Source organism: Macaca fascicularis, chromosome 5, assembly GCF_037993035.2.
Source record: "Macaca fascicularis isolate 582-1 chromosome 5, T2T-MFA8v1.1".
NCBI lineage: Eukaryota > Metazoa > Chordata > Mammalia > Primates > Cercopithecidae > Macaca > Macaca fascicularis.
The window spans coordinates 62,910,460-62,930,668 of NC_088379.1; the positions used below are offsets into that span (position 1 = coordinate 62,910,460).

The 20,209-nt window shown below is 35.7% G+C and overlaps 1 protein-coding gene across 1 annotated transcript in view; it reads right to left on the bottom strand.

Moving 5' to 3' along the window:
- Positions 1-322: 322 nt before the first annotated feature.
- Positions 323-20,209, bottom strand: part of DCK (deoxycytidine kinase) — a 31,385-nt gene continuing 11,498 nt past the window's right edge. Inside the window, exons 3-7 of the mRNA XM_045392512.3 lie at positions 8,735-8,928; positions 7,245-7,392; positions 5,029-5,144; positions 4,214-4,304; positions 323-1,900 (exon numbers count right to left, since the gene is read on the bottom strand). Of these exons, the coding sequence (XP_045248447.1) occupies positions 1,874-1,900; positions 4,214-4,304; positions 5,029-5,144; positions 7,245-7,392; positions 8,735-8,928 (576 nt within the window). The 3' untranslated portion in view covers positions 323-1,873. The remainder of the gene's footprint in view (positions 1,901-4,213; positions 4,305-5,028; positions 5,145-7,244; positions 7,393-8,734; positions 8,929-20,209) is intronic.

Genomic DNA, 20,209 nt, shown 5'->3' on the forward strand with positions numbered 1-20,209 from the left:
CACCTTAATGTTGCAATGTATCTAGCATTTTTCTAAGGTAATAACATCTATATCTCTATTTTAGAAACATTTTACAACTCTGTTCTTTAAAATACGACAGACGTAAGTTCTCGGTGGTTCAGTATAAAGTTTTAGGCATAGCAGAAGAGAAAATTCTGGATGAGAAAAATAAGTCTTGTATTATTAATTACCTTTCTAGGAGAGCAAACTATAAGGAACAATATATAAATTCTAATGGAAGACGTGATATAGGTAATAGATCCAAGAGATAATCCAGACCACCATTAGGCTCAATTCTCTTATGACTACCACACTGAGACAATTTTTGAGTCATGACAAATAAATAATAAATTTTTATTAGCATCTTTTCAATTTTACAAATTTTAAGTCATTATACATTTTTAAAGGTTACTAAAAATTACTGAAATATGTCTCCACTTAAAATAGAATCAAAGTAATTTATATAATTTTCACCTTTAATATTCATAATTTTTTATTTAAAAGTAGAATAAATTTTAACTCTAAAAAGATTGTTACATCTTTTTAGAATTGAAATTACATTTCAATGAGTGTAGCTCCGCTGTAGTTCATAAGGTTTATAGTTAAGAAATATTTAATTAAGTAAACGAATTCATTTATACCAAACCAAAACAAACCAAAAAAAATGTGTATGTATAATGAGACAGTTTATGTATGGTAATTACAGATTTGAAATTAAGTCCCCTTTGCAAAGATCAGTGCATCTGGACTGGTTAATCCATTAAATTATCATCTTCGAATAAGAAACCAAAAACAAAAATGACACTTTGGAAAGAAAAATAATAGTTTCAAAATGAAAGTTACCCTTCCCCTTATTTTAAAATACATAAAATTTTCTAAAATGCAAAATGGAAAGGTTTAATACACAGGAAAAACATTGCATACCTTAACTAAACAAACTAGAAAGAAAATATATTTATATACAGAACTAAGATGAATCCATGCATTATTTTTACAAATATTCACATAGATGGTTTAGAGATAAGTAGTTAAGTGTGTCTCATTAACTAATGGATGCTTTCTAGCCTCTGTCTTCATTAATTTTATTTTCTATTCAACAAAAAATAACGCTTTCAGGATATATTACATATAGAGCAATATCATTTTTATCAGTAATTTGTCTGAAAAAGAGAAAAACTTAAAGCAGAAGCCTACAAAGCAAAGCAAAGTACAAAGCAAAGAGTAATCACAATGTTTGCAAAATAGAAATGTGTGACTTTAATTTTATAGCAGGCTGCCTAATTAATCCAGACAGTAGAGAAAGCAGACTGAGGCAGGAAGTAAGAGGTAGGACTAAACTGTTAAGAAGATAATCATTTAAAATAAAACTTTAGAATCCTTATTCTAGGAATTCCTTTAATTCTACTTTGCAACTTTTAATAGGTATACTAATTTACACAGGACACACTACCATTTACTATGTAACATTAAAGCTTTCAGTTAAGAAACTGGTCACCAATGAGGTGAGAGGCACCAGGGGAAAAAGCCAACCTGCTGAGGAAGACAAAAGAGGGGAAAGACGGAAGCTGGATCTTTTCTAATGTAGTTTAGCCACTATACTGATTCTGGAACCATCTACCTCTACACTTCCTGCTATGAGAAATAATGTCTTTGTCTTTAAATGTCTTTTTTAAAAAAAAGAAAAGAAGAAAAGAAAAGAAAACTGGTCAAAAAGTTTCACATAAGATTCGTTTAAAAATCTTTTCTTTTTCCTTAGAACAAAAATGGTTAAAAACTTGGGTTTTCTAAAGAAACTTGTATTAATATGAAGCTACGAAGATACACAAAGCTGAAGTATCTGAAACCATTTGGCTGCCTGTAGTCTCCAGCAAGATCACAAAGTACTCAAAAATTCTTTGACCTGAGGAAAGGAAGAAAAAAAAAATCAGTATAATTCCTTGACTAATTTGAGGTATCTGATATTCCTCTTCATTTAAAAATATATAATAGTTGAAGACCCCAGCTGTATAAGTAACTATCACAATGCCATTGCATTTACTTTCCAAAGAAATATTGTTAAGGCCGGTCCCAGTGGCTCATGCCTGTAATCCCAGTGCTTTGGGAAGCCGAGGTGGGTGGATCACTTAAGGTCAGGAATTTCAGACCAGACTGGCCAACATGGTGAAACCCCCCATCTCTACTAAAAACACAAAAATTAGCTAGGCATGGAGGCGTGCACTTGATATCCCACCTACTTGGGAGTCTGAGGCAGAATTGGTTGAACCTGGGAGAAGGAGATGGCAGTGAGCCAAGATTGTGCCACTGTACTCCAGCCCAGGTGACACAGCAAGACTGTCTCGAGAAAAAAAAAAAGAAAGAAAGAAAGAAATATTGTTAAATACTTCAGTAGTAAAAGATGAATGACCTAAAAGGTCATTTTAGGAGTTATTTATTGCTCTGTCGCCCAGGCTGAGTACAGTGATGCAATCAAAGCTCACTGCAGCCTTGAACTCCTGGCTAGGTGCACACCATCATGTCTGGCTAGTTTTTGTTTGTTTTTTTATAGAGATGAGGTCTCATTATGTTGCCCAGGCTGGTCAGGAACTCCTGGGCTCAAGCAGTCTTCCCACCTCAGCCTCCCAAAGTGCTGGGATTACAGGTGTGAGCCACTGCATCTATCAATTTTAGATACAGTTCTAAAATAGCTGTAACACCAATTTTATAATCTCTTTATTTAATATCATAGACCATTGACATATGCAGCTTTAACACTGATAACATTAATAAGCACAATAGTTCAAGCAACTCTGAAGATCAAACATGTAGTAGATTTGTCATGTTTCTGAAGCACATATGTGAATCATACCCTGCAATGTCAGTGTGTGGGGAAAATCATATAAGGAGTCAATGAACCTAGCCAATTGACCATAATGTAAGAATATGCTTGTTCTCCACATATTCTAGGCTACTCAGTAATTCTCAAGAGACAAAGATTATTGCCTTGTAAAAATACCTTAAAAAGAAAGTCAACTGCTAACATTATTAATAAAAGTAAATATAATAACGTGAAATGATTCTTAGTCAAAACAAAGAAGTGTTAGATAAAATTAAAAAGTGATTTACAAAGTCAGTTAAATTGATGGTTGGCTGTTAATACTTAATGCTGACTTAATTTCATTTAATAGTATTATAAGTTAATTTATCCTATATTTTTAACATCATTAATAGTATGAAGAGGTCACTGGAATTTTCCAGATAAGCTTTAGTTCATATCATGGGAAAAACAACTACATGTATACGCTACGGTAGTTACATAAAAAGTCAAGATTTTCAAAATCCTTATTATATTCCTTATGAATGTCAAGTCTCTATTAAACAGTAGACATTATGTCACAAAAGAAAGGAAAAATCAAATTTCTCTCAAAACTAAACCAAACAAATTGTGGTTTCTTCTTTATAGCTTAATCACTGAGTTATCAACATGGGTATAGGGATATTTGTTATACAAATTCCCTTACTATTCTCTCTCAAATCTTCATCAATAAATTCTCGCCCAGTCCCTTTATCAAGGGGCACCACTCACTTAACAGAATATGGTCAACTCCCAGTGATTTGAGCGATAAATGCACTGTGATTAAGACAATGACTCAATGATTAAGCAATGTCAATTAATCCTTGACATGATCCCAAATGAAACTGAAAACTAAAACCCTCAATCTCAAGACTTTAGCCAACGTAAAAATGGATGAGATCCATATCCTACAACTTTAAATATCCTCCATATTGAATTTAGTTGAAAAAGATAAATTTAACTTCACAAGCAGTTTATTATTAAAGTAGCTAAAGATTGGTGGTGTAAGGAAGAGAGGAAGAAATGGGGACAAAGCAGAGAAAAAGGGGGTGAGAAAGAACTTTTGTTATTATGATTATCCCTATCGTACAGATAGAGGCACTGAAGGATTAAAAAACAATCCTTGTTTTATTTTTATTTATTTAACTTTTTTCTAAAACAGCTGTCAGATTCTGAGATTCCGAAGGATCCTTATTTTAACTCAGGCCACAAAGCTAGAATTTAGTCAGGACTGGAATCTAAACAGTCCAAAATCTTCTAAAGCTCTTAACTGTTTCTTAACATAACTTTATGGAATCTTTTCTGTTAGAAAATTGTTTTCTCACAAGTCAGTACACTTTTTTAGAAAAAACAAATATTTGTTTGTAGTCTGTCTAAATCTACCTTTTCAACTAGACTTTCATGTTTGTCTTTAAAGTCTTCATTAACATCCAGTATTAAGATAGGCACCTCTTGAAGATAATCGAAGTCGGTTCTGTTTAAAAAGAGAGATTAATAAAATAATCAGAAATGTAAAAAAAAGAGAGAGAAACATTAAAAATTCATTCGTATGTCCTTGGAAAATCAAAATGTTGTCAATCATTTACACTAAAGTTACTTTGCAATACTTCATCTGGCAGCCCCTTCTTTCTCATTTAGATTTACCACATGGAGCCAAAAAACTCGGGTACAAATATATAAAGCTGGGTACTGTAACATATGATTCTCTTCAAAACTGAAAAACAGATAATAAAGGAGGAATTTCTGCATTTTAAAGATGAGAAAACTAAAGTTCAGAATTGTCATTCTGAAGCTCAGAGGCTATCCAAGGTCACACCAATAAGACGGGACTTGAGCCAAGATCTCACTAATAACAAAGTCTATCCTCTCAACAACCATGCTATACAATGTCCCAAGTCAAAATTCTTTCTGAAAGAGTAACTAAATAATGTACAGATATATTTCCTACTTTATCACTTAAAGTGAAATTTCATATATTATACTAACAATACCACCAAGGGATACTAGTTATAAAAACTTTAAGGAAATAGGATCTCATTGCAATCAACAGAATCAAAATCTATACCTAGTTTTGAAAGATACCAATAAGCAAAATAACTGAAAAGTTTACATGTTGCTAGTCATATCTTCCAAATTTTAGATTAAAATTTAACAAAGGTATTTAAAATGAATAGCAAATAAAAATAAAGAAGTCTTACTTCAGTGTCCTATGCAGGAGCCAGCTTTCATGTTTATAATGAAGCTTCTCTAAATATTCAAGAGGAATGCCTTGCTCTTCATTTCTTCCCCGTAAATATATTCGATGTAAGCATTTCTAAAAGCAAGTAATAAGAGATGGAAGAAAAAGGCAGTGAACAATTATTCTTGTCTGCTGCCATCAAAATTTTCTTTTCTGTGTCTCTCTACTCATGCTAGCCAAAATCTCTACTTATTACTTCTTAAAAGTTGAAATAATTCATTTTTCCCTCCATGAGCTTTTCAGCCACTTGGTGGCTCTAAGCCAAGTGGTACTTTCAAAAATAAGTTAAAATAAGCCTATAAATTTTTGGTATCCACACATGAAATACACTGAGTTTGATAAAAAAGAGAAAAAAACTAAACATCTACTTAAAATGTTCAGAGACAACAGCTAAAAGGTATGCCAATCTATAAACATAATCTTACTTTGCTGTTAACCAAACTTGACTATAAAATATCTATGTTCAGTTCACATAAAACCACTAAAGGCAATGGTTCTTAATGTGATGAAAACTCTATACCAGCACAACCAAAACAACTTTGGAATGTTTTATGCCTGTCCTATATCTGCATTATCAAATAAGATAGCCACTAGCTACCTGTGTTTTTTAAGCACTTGAAATACGGCTAGTGTGATGACCAAGGAACTAAATTTCTAAATTTTAATAACCCTAAATTTAAATAGCCACATTGGACAGTGCAGCTCTAGATTATGTTCCCCCAAAAGCACACATACATAAAAAATTTTGTATAATTTGTGGGGGCTTATAGACCCTGAGAAACTCTTCATGCATTCCAAGAAATAAAAGCCTCCAACCTAAATGACATGCATAAGACCATCGCAGCATACAAACTGTGTTTCAAACTCTAAATTCTCTTTTCAACAATTAATCCTTTCATCCAAAGATATCAGAAACAATACTGATGAAATTATCAGTATTAAAATGAAATTATTAGTATTCTTTGTTTTTTGGTGTTTGTACTATTTTCATAACTTTAAGAAATCTTTTCAAAAATAAAAGAATTTCAAAATTATTATAATTGCTAAATTCTAGCTTAATAGTGACTATACATGTTTCAAGCAAAATGAAATTATTAGTATTCCTTATGCTCTTTTTCACATTTTTATTTACTATTTTTGTGATTAAGAACAAAAAAAAATTCAAAAATAAAAGTGAATTTCAAAATTAACTTATGAAATTGCTAAAGAATTGCTAAATCCTCGCTTACTTAATGAAGAACAAAATCTTTACTTGATGGAGAACAAAATCATCCGTTGGAATCAGAAACCTAATTTCTTTGAAAACCCAGCTTTGATAACAACACAGTATTCTAATTTTAGGCCAGAAGTTATGACATTTACATTCATCAGTGCCTACCCTGTGACTTAAGGAAAAAATGAGAATTAAAAAACAGAAACAATAGAAATGCAAGCACCAAAACCAGCAGGCTTCTGATTAAATGTAAGATCTTAATATTTAGGTTAGTTTTATGAAAGGCATATATTTGGTCTTCCTGTATTCATTATATAACATCATATGTAAATAGAATAGCTATGTTATAACCTATCACAAAAAGCACCTTTTCAAGTGAGCTCCCTTAATGGAAAATGGCAAGGGTCCTCTAAGTCTTTTCCCAACTATAGTTGCCATTATCCACTCATTTCCAAGGCACAAACAACCATAATAAAAGATTTCTTGAAATGGACCTCCATCAGCATCGCCATTCATTCAATAAATATTTACTGAGCTCCTACTATATGCTCCAACAGTGCCTACCACTGGGTGTTCTAGGCACTGGAAATTCAACAGTAATCAAAATACCCAAGGTCCCGCCTCAGGAAGCCTATATTCTAGGAGTTGCTTGACCACATTCATTACTTTAACTGTGATGAATGAGAAGAGTCTGCAAATGTTGGGAAGAAATAATGAGGAAAATAAAAAAGGATTGAGGTAGCGCAAAGAGCCTAAAAAAGCAACTTGCCCAGGCTGGGATTCTAATTTGCTGAGAAAAAAGAATGCTCCTATCTACACAGTTACAAGTTTCTAATTTAGAGGTGGGGAGTGGGAGGTTGGGAGACTGGAGTTAAACTAAATTGCCCTGATTACATACCACTAAAAAGAGTTCTAAATATTTCTTTAAATTTTCAATGCAATACATTTTTATTGGGTTTTACCTCTGGAGTGGCTCGAAGATAAATGATTCCATCCAATTCAAGGCTTTGGCCAAATTGGTTATTCATCCAGTCATGCCAGTCTTGATAAATTGTCCACTCAGTTTCATTCATGCATTCAGATTCATACAAATTAGATGCAAAAATATACCTAAAAGAGAGTCTTCATCAACACATGTATCATTTCAAAAAAAAAAACAAACAAACAAAGAAATAAAAAAGAAAACATGAACACGAAACATTCTCCTAAATCCAGTGGCACATAGTGCCATGGAAAGCAGAAAAAGACAGGAGTCTTTCCATCATGTTTTTGGCCAGTGGTTCTCAAAATATGGAGTGAGGACCCCATGAGTCCCCAAGATATTCTAAAGGGTTCTGTGAGAGGCCAGATTACTTCATATACCAATATACTTCAAACAAACAAACATATCATAACAGATTAAATACAGAAGCATAAATAAAAATCCAGCTCTTTTAATAAGTGAGGCATTAAAGATATCTGCAAAAATGTAAAGCAATGATACTTTTCTAGCTAGTTTTTATTTTAGAAAATATAACTTTTTGTGAAGTGTATTTATATTAATATGTAATGAATTTATTATTGCTAGTTTTAAATCATTTTTGTGCATCTCAATTTCTAGTAACGCAAGTATCAATAGGACAAGTTCTTTGGATGCCTCGATAGTTATTAAGAACTGAAAAGAGGCCGGGCGCGGTGGCTCAAGCCTGTAATCCCAGCACTTTGGGAGGCCGAGACGGGCAGATCACGAGGTCAGGAGATCGAGACCATCCTGGCTAACACGGTGAAACCCCGTCTCTACCAAAAAATACAAAAAACTAGCCGGGCGAGGTGGCGGGCGGCTGTAGTCCCAGCTACTCGGGAGGCTGAGGCAGGAGAATGGCGTAAACCCGGGAGGCGGAGCTTGCAGTGAGCCGAGATCGCGCCACTGCACTCCAGCCTGGGTGACAGAGCCAGACTCCATCTCAAAAAAAAAAAAAAAAAAAAGAACTGAAAAGGGTCCCGAGATCAAAAAGTCTGAGAACCTCTGTTCTGAGCTAACTTTGGAGGTCAAAAGAATCCTAGCATAAGTAGGGCAATTCTAAGGCCCCTTAGAGACTTTTATCTACTTGTTCCAGGTAAGAGTCTAGGATATAGATCCAGATTTAATCAGAGCAGATGAGAATTTTAAAAGGGTTAGAGGGAAAAACAACTTCTCTGCAAATTTAAATGAGATGGGCACCACCATATTCCCAACAGTTTCTATGGAAGCTGGTGATTAATAAATGTAATAACTTCCCTAATGCCATTAGTACCAGACTGCTGAGGGATTTAAATATCATTTTCCATCTTAAATCCCCAACTCAGCCATTCATATTACTAATTCCCAGGAAACATTAAAAAAAAAAAAAAAAGAAAGAAAGAAAAGAAAAACAAAAAGTCCAGTTCTAAGATAAAAACTTCAAATGGCCACGTATAAGCCATTTATACATACCTGTCACTATACACAGATCGTTCAAAAAGTAATACAGGTTTCTCTGCATCTTTGAGCTTGCCATTGAGAGAGGCAAGCTGAGCTCTTATTCGACTGAGACAGGCATATGTTTGGAAGGTAAAAGACCATCGTTCAGGTTTCTCATACATCATCTGAAGAACATTCCCACCATTTTTCTGAGACGTTGTAAGTTCCTATTTTGAATGTGCAAAAAGAAAAGCAAAATTAATTATAGGGCTATTTTAATTTTTTAAGGCTAAAAAAGAAAAGTCAGATAAATAAATGCAATCATGATTAGCAAAACCAAGATGATTAAGTTCCCTTTCTCATACTCTTTCCAAATATATTTTTCAGATTGTCTGAGGTCTGGAAAAATCCTTAGATCTTTCTCACAAGAGGTTACAAACTAATAACCTATGGAAGAAATCCTTGTTTGGTCCAAAAGGCCTTTTTAAAACTTTGACTTAGTTTGTCAATATTATTGTCAGTATTTAAAAGCTAAATAATTTCACATAAAATATTTGGATTTACATCTTCTTTTTCTTTTTTTTTTTTTTTTGAGAGGGAGTCTTGCTCTGTCTCCCAGGCTGGAGTGCAGTGGCACGATCTCAGTTCACTGCAACCTCCACCTACTGGGTTCAAGCAATTCTCCTGCCTCAGTCTCCCGAGCAGCTGGGACTACAGGCGCATGCCACTATGCCCGACTAATTTTTTGTATTTTTAGTAGAGATGGGGTTTCACCGTGTTGGCAAAGATGGTCTTGATCTCCTGACCTCATGATCCGCCCGCCTTGGCCTCCCAAAGTGCTGGGATTACATCTTCTTTTTAAAAATGAAAAAAACCAAGCAGTACTGTGCCCATATTCCCTCTTGGCAAAAATCAGCTAGAGTCAAGTCACAGATGCCTCCTTTAGATGGGATATATGCTCTCCAGCTTATTAACCCCCACCATTCCCAGACGATTTTCATAACAGGCCTGATACATTCATTTGGCTGTCTGGTACCTTTAGGCATTTGTATTTGTAACCCTCCAATCTTCTAATACAACAGAATAGTTCCTCCCCCAGATTTTGTAATTCAATACTCTTATTGTTAGAACCACATTTTCCATGTTGAGGAAATATACAAATATAAATTTTAAAATGAAGTAAAAACTCTTATCATCTTTTATCTGAGTTAGAACTAGCATCTGGAAACATGAATTATTTTTCTCTTTCTATAAAGTTTTCCTAGTTCTGTCCACCAAAACGCCTATAAACAATGAGAACCTTGTAGGAATATACAAAAATATCACCCAGATTATAATCTCTAAATACCATTTCCCACTGAAAGGAATTAGAATTCTGATTCTAAATCTGGGGAAGAAAATATACAAGATGAGCTTCATCTTGTATATTTTAGGAAACTATTACAGACCACTGGGATTGTGCCAAGGACAAAAGAGCCAACATAAATAAAGCTGCCACTGGTCAAACAAAGAATTTGAACATTGAAAATGAATGGGAGGCAAAAATCCATGAGTTTATAATACTAAAAACAACAACAACAAACCTCTAGTCATGTTTTGAGGCTCCTAAGGCACAAATTATTCTGGGAATGTGTAGGTGAAAAGAAAAAAAAGTCCCATTTTATTTTGGCCTTTCCTGTATAAATACTTTCAGGGTAATAAAGTGGTATATGAAGAAGAGGTCTTCATTACTGAAGAATCTCAGCCAATAAATCTAGAAGGCTGGAGAAGGAGTATCACCTTTTACAACACCTACTAATATACTGCAATGAGGCAACAATTTGCAATAGATGCTATTATTAAAGTTAATTGGGAATTTTATAACAGATGAATCAAGCTGACAAAACCTAAACTGTTTGATTTTAACATCACAAAACACATCTTTTTGATTTAAAGAAATACACATCACCAACTAGGAATCTTGCCAAAAAAGAATTGAAAGTAAATCTAATCAAGTCTGTCTCTACTTGTAAATTTACTGGAAATACAGAGAACTGAAAAACATGTTAAATTTTACCAGAGATACACTCAGCCAAAACCAGAATGAGGAAAATTATGTAGAACAAATGACCCTGTTTCTTCAACAAATAAATTATAAAGGAAGAAAAGGAAGAGACAACCAATAGATTAAAATTTAAAAGCATATCAAGGCTGGGCCCGGTGGTTCACGCCTGTAATCCCAACACTTTGGGAGGCCGAGGCAGGCAGATCACCTGAGGTCAGGAGTTCAAGACCAGCTTGGCCAACATGGTGAAACCCTGTCTCTACCAAAATTATAAAAAATTAGCCAGGCATGGTGGCACGCACCTGTAATCCTAGCTACTTGGGAGGCTAAGGCAGGAGAATCACTTGAACTGGGGAGGCAGAGGTTGCAGTGAGCTGAAATCGTGCACTGCACTCCCGCCTGGGTAACAGAGCAAGACTCCATCTCAGAAAAATAAATAAACAAAAATAAAAAATAAATAAAGGGCATATCAACCACCAAATGTAACGTGTGTGAACCTTGTTTGGTTCTTAATTTCAAAAAATTATGAAAATATTATTTTCAATGGGGAAATATGAACACAGACCGGATAAGATGATAAAAAGAATTATTAATCTTTTAGATGATATTTTTTAAAAGACTATATTTCCAGAGTTCTCTTTGAGTCTTTGTTTTCTCCAGATGAAGTAATATATTCTCTAAGATAGAGGTTCTTCAAAATATAGTAGGAAAAGCTCCAGGAGTCTCTGGATTTTTTCAGGAGGCTAAAATTCTGGAGATCTGCTCATAATAACCTAAATATGCTTTTAACATTACTGCGCTGTACCCTTAAAAACGGTTTAGATGATAAATTTTATATTTTTGCCACAATAAAAAAATTAATCACTAAAAAAGACCACATACCTCATTTTATTTGAATTTCTCAATAAATATAATCTCTCTTGCCCAAAGCAATTTCAAAGTTTACTATATTAAAATAACTCAGAGAACCAATCTTGATTCATCACCTAACCAAAAAAATAATAAACTAGTTCTAAAAATACAAACATGTAAATTCAAACTGAATCAAAAATCTGAAATAGAATTTTCAGCTATGAAGATGTTATTGTCTCTTAGTTTAATAGTGTAACAGATTAGAAAATTAACAGTAAGCCAGGGTATCATTATCTGGTTCTTCAGGATAATTTATGAGTCATATAAAACATTTTCTTTTGATCCTATGATGAAATTTGAGACAAATTGCTAGGGTTTTTTGTATGCAAGTATAAATGTTAAGAATAAAATACATATTAAAAATTTATCCAGCCAGGTGAGACAGCTCAGGCCTATAATCCCAGCACTTTGGGAGTCCGAAGCAGGCGGATCACTGAAGCTCAGGAGTTCCAGACCAGCGTGGGCAACATGGCGAAACCCTGTCTCTACAAAAAATTAGCCAGGTATGGTGGCGTGCACCTGTAATCCCAGCTACTCCAGAGGTTGAGGTGGGAGAATTGCTTATGCCTGGGAGGTGGAGGTTGCAGTGAGCCAAGACTGTGCCACTGCACTCCAGCCTGGGTAACAGAGCAAGAATCTTGTCTCAAAAAAAAAAAAAAAGAAAGAAAGAAAAAAAAAAATCTGAAAACTACTGTGCATCATCTTTACCAAACTGAATGTTTATTTTATCAAGTTTTTCCCTCTGCAAACTATCCAGAAAAAAATATGAATGTGTCAGAGTGAAACTACACTGAATACAAATTGGTAGAACACTGTTAGATAGAAAGCAGTTTAGCTACATTTGTGGGAAAAAAAAATCTGTACCTTTTGGCCCAATTAATTCCACTTTTGAAAATTTACTTTAAAGAAATAATCTAAGCCAGGCACAATGGCTTACGCCTGTAATCCCAGCATTTTGGGAGGCCGAGGAGGGGGGATCACAAGGTCAGGAGATGAAGACCATCCCGGCTAACACAGTGAAACACAGTGAAATTTTAGTCTCTACTAAAAATACGAAAGAAAAATTAGCGGGGCGTGGTGCGGGCGCCTGTAGTCCCAGCTACTCAGGAGGCTGAGGCAGGAGAATGGTGTGAACCTGGGAGGCAGAGCTTGCAGTGAGTCCAGATGGCTGCACTCCAGCCTGGGTGACAGAGCGAGACTCCATCTCAAAAAACAAACAAAAAAAAAGATATAATCTAGAATACAGATTTAACCACAAAGGTATTTATCACAGAGCTAAGCGAATAGGTTATCATTTCACTATTATTAGGCATTTATATTAATAATAGTACATGCATACAATAAATTAGGCTGCCGTTAAAAATCATTTACAGTAAATTTTTAATGATAATTTTAATTGCCCTAACATATAAATATTATGGGGGACGGGGAAGAAACAAAATACAAAACTGTATATACTGTTTTATCAAGTAAGATCTATGGTTATCTCTGGATAATAAGGTTATAGGTAAGTTTTATTCCTGTCTTTTGATAATTTCTAATATTTCCTTAACTTCAAACAGTAAACAAGTATTACTTTATAATATTTTTAAAATTATGTATCACCTCCGCCAAAATGTAATATATTACATTATTTTTTCAAGTATGTAAAAGATACATACAGAGTGGTAGGATTATGGATAATTTTTATTCTGTCTCTATAATACATATCCATTGTCACTTTATGAAAGAATATTTGTTTTATAGGAAGTACAGATTATTGCCAAGGTAAGTGAAAAACAGAAATATCAAGGTCAGCTATAAAATCATTTATCTTTTAATTCTAAGTCTAATCTTTGTAAACATTGCAAAAGAGTTGAATTAAGTTCAATTGTAAAAGATCAGAGTCTACCAAATAAGATAATTATAAAATAGCCAACAGGCCAGGAATGGTGACTCATACACCTAATTCCAGCACTTTGGGAGGCTGGGGCAGGCAGACTGCTTGATCCCAGGAGTTTGAGACAAGCCTGGGCAACATTGGCAAAATCCTATCTCTATAAAAAATACAAAAATTAGCCGGGCATGTCGGTGCGGGCCTATAGTCCCAGCTACTGAGGAGGTTGAGGTGGGAGGATCACTTGAGCCCAGGAGGCGGAGGCTGCAGTGAGCTGAGGTTCACCATTGTACTCTAGCCTGGACAACAAAGCAAGACTCAAAAAAATACAAGCCAACAAAAGTTATCACATCAATTCAAAAGGTACAAGTGGAAGTGCTTTATCAAGCACTCTTAACTAATTTTCAAGAACGACTTATTGGGCCAGAGCAGTGGCTCACACCTGTAATCCCAGCACTTTGGGAGGCCAAGATGGGTGGATCACTTGAGGTCAGGAGTTCAAGACCAGCCTGACCAACATGGTGAAACCCCATGTCTACTAAAATTACAAAAATTAGCCAGGCGTGGTGGCACACACCTGTAATCCCAGCTCCAGCTACTTGGGAGGCTGAGGCAAGAAAATCGCTTGAACCCAGGAGGCAGAGGTTGCAGTGAGCCAAGATCACACCACTGCACTTCAGCCTGAGCAACAGAACGAGACTCTGTCTCAAAAAAAAAAAAAAAGAATGACTTATTAAAAGTAAAAAATATGCTGTTGTGTCATAAATAAGTATGGTTTACACCTTCTTTATCATAGTTTCTAGTTTTTCAGTGGCTTACCAGCGGTAAGAAGTGTTGGATAAAAGTAAAATAGTATTGGTAATGTATATGTTAATTAGCTTGGTTTAACCATTCCACAATGTAGACATATTTTAAAACATCATGTTGTATACCATAAATATAATTTTTATATTATATATAATTTACATATGAATATAAAATTAAATATAATTTTTATCTTATATATAATTTACATATGAATATAAAATTAAATATAATTTTTATCTGTAAATTTAAAAATATCTTTTTTAATTAAAAGTAAAATAGTACTTCACAATTAGTAACAGTGATCCTCCAAAAGAATTCAGCTCAATGAAAAAAAAAGAGACAGCTTCCTAGCAGTCTGCATATCTCAAAAATAAGCTAAAAGGAAACAATTAAATCAAAGCTTTGGGCCTAAATAATAACATAAATCACCATATAAAGTACATTATTATTATTTTAAAAAACATTCCATACCAAGATTGCTAATAATCTGAGTGGTATGTTTTCAAGATCATTCTTACCAAGAGTGATTTGGAGAAGGGAGAGATTACATAATCTTCTTTGGTGCTTTGCCTCTTACTATTTTGCCAAAATTAGTGGTACCTTATCAATTGTATAGCAACATTTTGGCCACTAGGTGGCAGGTTAAAAAAAAAAAAAAAGCTGAACCAGCAAAAGCTAAGCATATGGATGCACAATAAGTTGCTAAAGGAAGAGATCAGAGGTACCAAAGGCCCAATTCTTCCAAATCTACAAATGCCAAGAAGTGTGATGAAATGAGAACATCCAAAGTAGGACTGACCTTGCCAAGGTCTGAAAACAGTCACTTCTCATCACTAAGAGCATTCTAAGAAAAACTGACATTTGAATAGTGGGTGGTTCATACTATAACCTCAAGGAATAGATCAAGGATGAATCTGGGGAAGGACTACTGGATGAAGAAATAAAATCTCACTTCTTGAGTTTAGTGGAAGAAAATATCCAAAGATACAGGGAAGCCACCCACCCAACCATCCTCATATTCTACCACTCTATCCCAGAAATACTATCCCCACAGTGTGAAACTGTTTACAGAAGCACAGAGAATTAACAATGTAGCAGTCCCCAATACACACAAAACAGCTGAGGCCACCTTCCAAGAATGTGCACCAGACTCCAACAAAGGTAATCAAATTGTAACATCATGAAGATATGACCAGATTACAATAAACTGTCTGATAAAAGAATATGTTAATAATAATAGGATCACCTGCATGCTAGTTATAAAGAATGGCCAGTTTGGCATTCTGACTCTAGTATATGAAAAGAAAACGCCCCATTCCATAAACATGGATATCAGATTCAGAAAGCCATTAAGTCTTAAAATGAAGACAAATGTATTAAAGCATCATAATCTGATGACATAGTCTGATTAACATGATTTAACTAATTCCTCTGGGCTCTGATTCCAAGCTCAACAGACAACCTTATTATAAATTGTCTTGTCTTGTATATGAAAGCAATGTTTTTCAACTTCTCTGCAATCTAACTAAAGGGTTCAATATACTCCCAACAATAACAGTGATTCACTAGGGTGATGACTTTTAACTAGGAGGCATCCCACATATTTGAACCTCCAAGGGATTGTTATTTTAAAAAGCACTCAAATCCCTGAGATTCTTTCTTGTGTGTGCAAATTGTGGAATACATGAGAAATTTTGTACATGTACATAATGTGCAGTAATCAAATCAAGATATTCAGGGTGTCCATCACCAGAGTACAATATATTTTTGCATTCTACTCTGCTGTAAAACACTGAATTATTTCTTCAAGCTTCCTGTATGTCTGTATACTTTAACTCACTCCTCTTCATCTTCCCCCTCCCCTCCACCTACCCTTCCCAGTTACTGTTATCTATTTTTCCACACTCTATCTCAAGTGTTCAAATTGTTTAGCTCCCAGAGATTCTTATGACTTCCTTCCACTGGTTGAGAATTATGAACCAAATAAAGAATAAACTGATCTAAATTCAATTACCTTAATGATTACATTTCTTTCTGCAAATTAAAATTTTTGGCATTTTGGTTTTATTTATCAGTTTCTGTGCCCTTGGTTAATGTGAGGCATGCTGAGAGTCAAATGACAAATGTGTCAGCAGACCTTAAATGGAGGTCACCTAGTCCAATACCCTGTTTAAGAATACCCTCTATTTTCCAACATTGGTTTAATCTGGTTAGTTTCTAATACCTGAGGATAACTGCACTGACAGCTGACCCCAGAAATAAAAGGAAAAAGAGTTGCTTTTAGAACTTAAGTCTCTCCTTTCAAAAGGTAAGCAAACTTGAGTAGGCACTTCAGCAAAAAGCTATATAAAAAATGCAGTGAGAGAAGACAGATGGCCCAGAGGAAAATGGGCAAAAGGACCCACTTCACAAAAATCAAAATGCCTAATAAACATATGAAAAGGAACACAGCCTCATTAGCAAGCGGGGAAATACAAATTAAACAAAAAAATAGTAACCACTCAGCAGAATGACAAAAATGAGAAAGCCAGACACTACTAAATGCTGGCAAAGACATGGATTAATGAGAGCTTGATTACACTGTGGGGAGAGAAAACTGGAAAGCCAGTTGGGAAAACAGGCATCATAACATTCCTAGTAATTTTACTTCTTATTCCTACAGAAACTTTTGCATGTATGCAAGTGAATTTACGTTCAGAGCAATGCTGTTTATATGAGTAACTAAACTGGAAATCATTCAAAAATCAATTAAAGGTATAAAATGAACAAACAGTGATATACGAATAAAATTAAATACTATAGGCCCCACACAGTGGCTCACGCCTGTAATCCCAACACTCTGGGAGGCCAAGATGGGCAGATCGCTTGAACCCAGGAGTTTGAAACCAGCCTGGGTAACATGGCAAAACCCCATCTCTATAAAAAATACAAAAATTAGCCAAGCGTGGTGGCACACAGGTGTGGTGGCCTATGGTGCTAGCTACTCTGGAGGCTGAGGAGGGAGGATCACCCGAGCCTGGGGAGGTCGAGGCTGCAGTGAACCATGGCTGTGCCACTGCACTTTACCTGGGCAACTGAGTGAAATCCTGTCTCAAAAAAACAGTATTTTTAAAAAACAAAATTCAATCCTATATAGCTGAAAATAAACAAGCTATAGCTGCATATAACAATACGGACAAATTTCATAAATGTATTAAGTAAAAGAAGCGAGAGAAAAAATACAAACAATGTAATTCCATTTATATAACTTCAAAAACAGACTAAACTAAATTATACTTAGAGGTATGTTCATGTATGTTCAAACAATTTTTAGGAAGCAGGAAAATTATTATCACAAAAGAATGGGATTGATTACCCCTAGCAGAGTAGTAACGCAGGAAAGAAGATATTGTGATTGGAGAAGACAAACAGGGATTTCTGGAACGATAATGTTGTATTTCTTGACCTGGATAATGGTTATAAAGATGTCAACTTTAAAACTGTTCTTCAAACTGTACATTAGCTATCACCCACTTTTCTACAGATACATCATAATGCCAAAAATGTTTTTAAAAAGAAGCAAATAAACAAATTTACCCACTTTAAAATTCTACTGTAGACTAACCTTGCCTTTCCCCAAAAATCAAATGTAAAACATCAATTTCTTAAGATAATGAGGTCTATATGGGAAGAAAGCCCCTTTAAGATTTAGTCCTGGATATCCTAAGGATTGTAACATCATGTACTAAGGATTGTAACATCATGTGTACTGAATTAGGCCCTAGGTCTAAAGTTAGCTATGCCTGGCAAACAGAAGGTGTATGAAAAAATATTTTTGATTATTCAAAACCATATATTGTCAAAGTCCATGGAATATCTTGCTAGTGATTCCTCTTTGCATATGTGATTTACATTTTAAATATTCAATTATTATTCCCAGAATTCCTTATACCAACGGCTAAATTTTTTTTAAACTTTTTTTTCCATTTTCTGTCCTCCTCTGATCAAAGTAACTTGCTAGCATACATTTCCATTTTTAAGGTTTCTGCCTTACTGTTTTCAATTTCTTTTTTCTTTTAGACAGGGTCTTGCTGTCACCCAGGCTGGGGTACAGTGGCATGAGCATGGCTCACTACAGTCTCAATTTCTTGGGCTCAAGCAATCCTACAACCTCAGCCTTCCAAGTAGCTGTAACCCCAAGTGCAGGCTACCACACCTAGCTAATTTTTAAATTTTTTGTAGAGATGGGGTCGCCCTATGCTGCCCAGGCTGGTCTCGAACTCCTGGGCTCAAGCGATCCTCCAGCCTCAGTCTCCCAAAGTGCTGGGATTGGCTGCTCTGCCAATGGAGCAGCCATTCTTTATTGCTTTACCTTCCTAATAAACTTGCTGTCACTTAAAAAAAAAAAAAAAAGTTCTGGGATTACATGCATAAGCCACCACACCTGGCCTTGCTTTCAATTTCAATTCTCATTTCTCCAGAAATAAAAATCTTAGCAATGTCTCTCTCACACATACAACCATACATTTTAGTATAAAAAAGTGGAACTGTACTGTCATTCTCTTTCTTCCTCATTTGCAGCGCAGAATAGAAAAAAGCTGGGAAATTAAAACTTGTGCCCAGAGTGAAAGTCTGGCAAGAATGAAAGTAAAAAGAAATGAGAGTAAATGACAAAAGGCTTAAAAGGTAAAACTCAGTTACTGAATAGTACTTTTTCTTTTTCTTTTTTTTTTTTTTTTTTTTGAGATGGAGTCTTACCTCTGTTACCCAGGTTGGAGTGTAATAGCGTGATCTCGGCTCACTGCAACCTCCCAGGTTCAAGCAATTATCTGGCCTCAGCCTCCCAAGTAGCTAGGATTACAGGCGCCCACCACCATGCCCAGCTAATTTTTGTATGTTTAGTAGAGACGGGGTTTCACCATGTTGGCCAGGCTGGTCTCCAACTCCTGACCTCAGGTGATCTGCCTGCCTCAGCCTCCCAAAGTCCTGGGATTACAGACATGAGCCACCATGCCTGGCCTTATTTGCTTGTTTTTAAACAAAACGTGAAAAGACACTGAAAGGCCGGGCGCGGTGGTTCATGCCTGTAATCCCAGCATTTTGGGAGACTGAGGCAGGCAGATCACCTGAGGTCGGGAGTTCAAGACCAGCCTGACCAACATGGAGAAACCCCGTCTCTACTAAAAATACAAAAAAAACTAGCCGGGCACAGTGGCCCATGCTTGCAATCCCAGCTACTCCAGAGGCAGAGGCAGGAGAATTGCTTGAACCTGGGAGGCGGACATTGTGGTGAGCCGAGATCGAGCCATTGCACTCCAGCCTGAGCAACAAAAGTGAAACTCCATCTCAAAAAAAAAAAAAAAAAAAATTAGAAAAGACACTGAAGGAATTTAATTTGCTATTAGATTTTTTTAAACTTTATTTAACTTTTTAAAAACTTTTAGATTCCCGGGCAAGATGGCCGAATAGGAACAGCTCTGGTCTGCAGCTCCCAGTGAGACCAATGCAGAACACGGGTGATTTCTGCATTTCCAACTGAAGTACCCAATTCATCTCACTGGGACTGGTTATACAGTGGGTGCAGCCCACGGAGGGCAAGCAGAAGCAGGATGGGGCATCGCCTCACCTGGGAAGTGCAAGGGGTGGGGGAACTCCCTCCCCTAGCCAAGGGAAGCCTTGAGGGATGGTGCTATCCAGCCCAGATACTAGGCTTTTCCCACAGTCTTCAAAACCCGCAGATCAGGAGATTCCCTCGGGTGCCTACACCACAAGGGCCCTGGTTTTCAAGCACAAAACTGGGCGGCCATTTGGGCAGACATGGAGCTAGCTGCAGGAGTTTTTTTTCATACTCCAGTGGCACCTGGAATGCCAGTGACACAGAACCATTTAC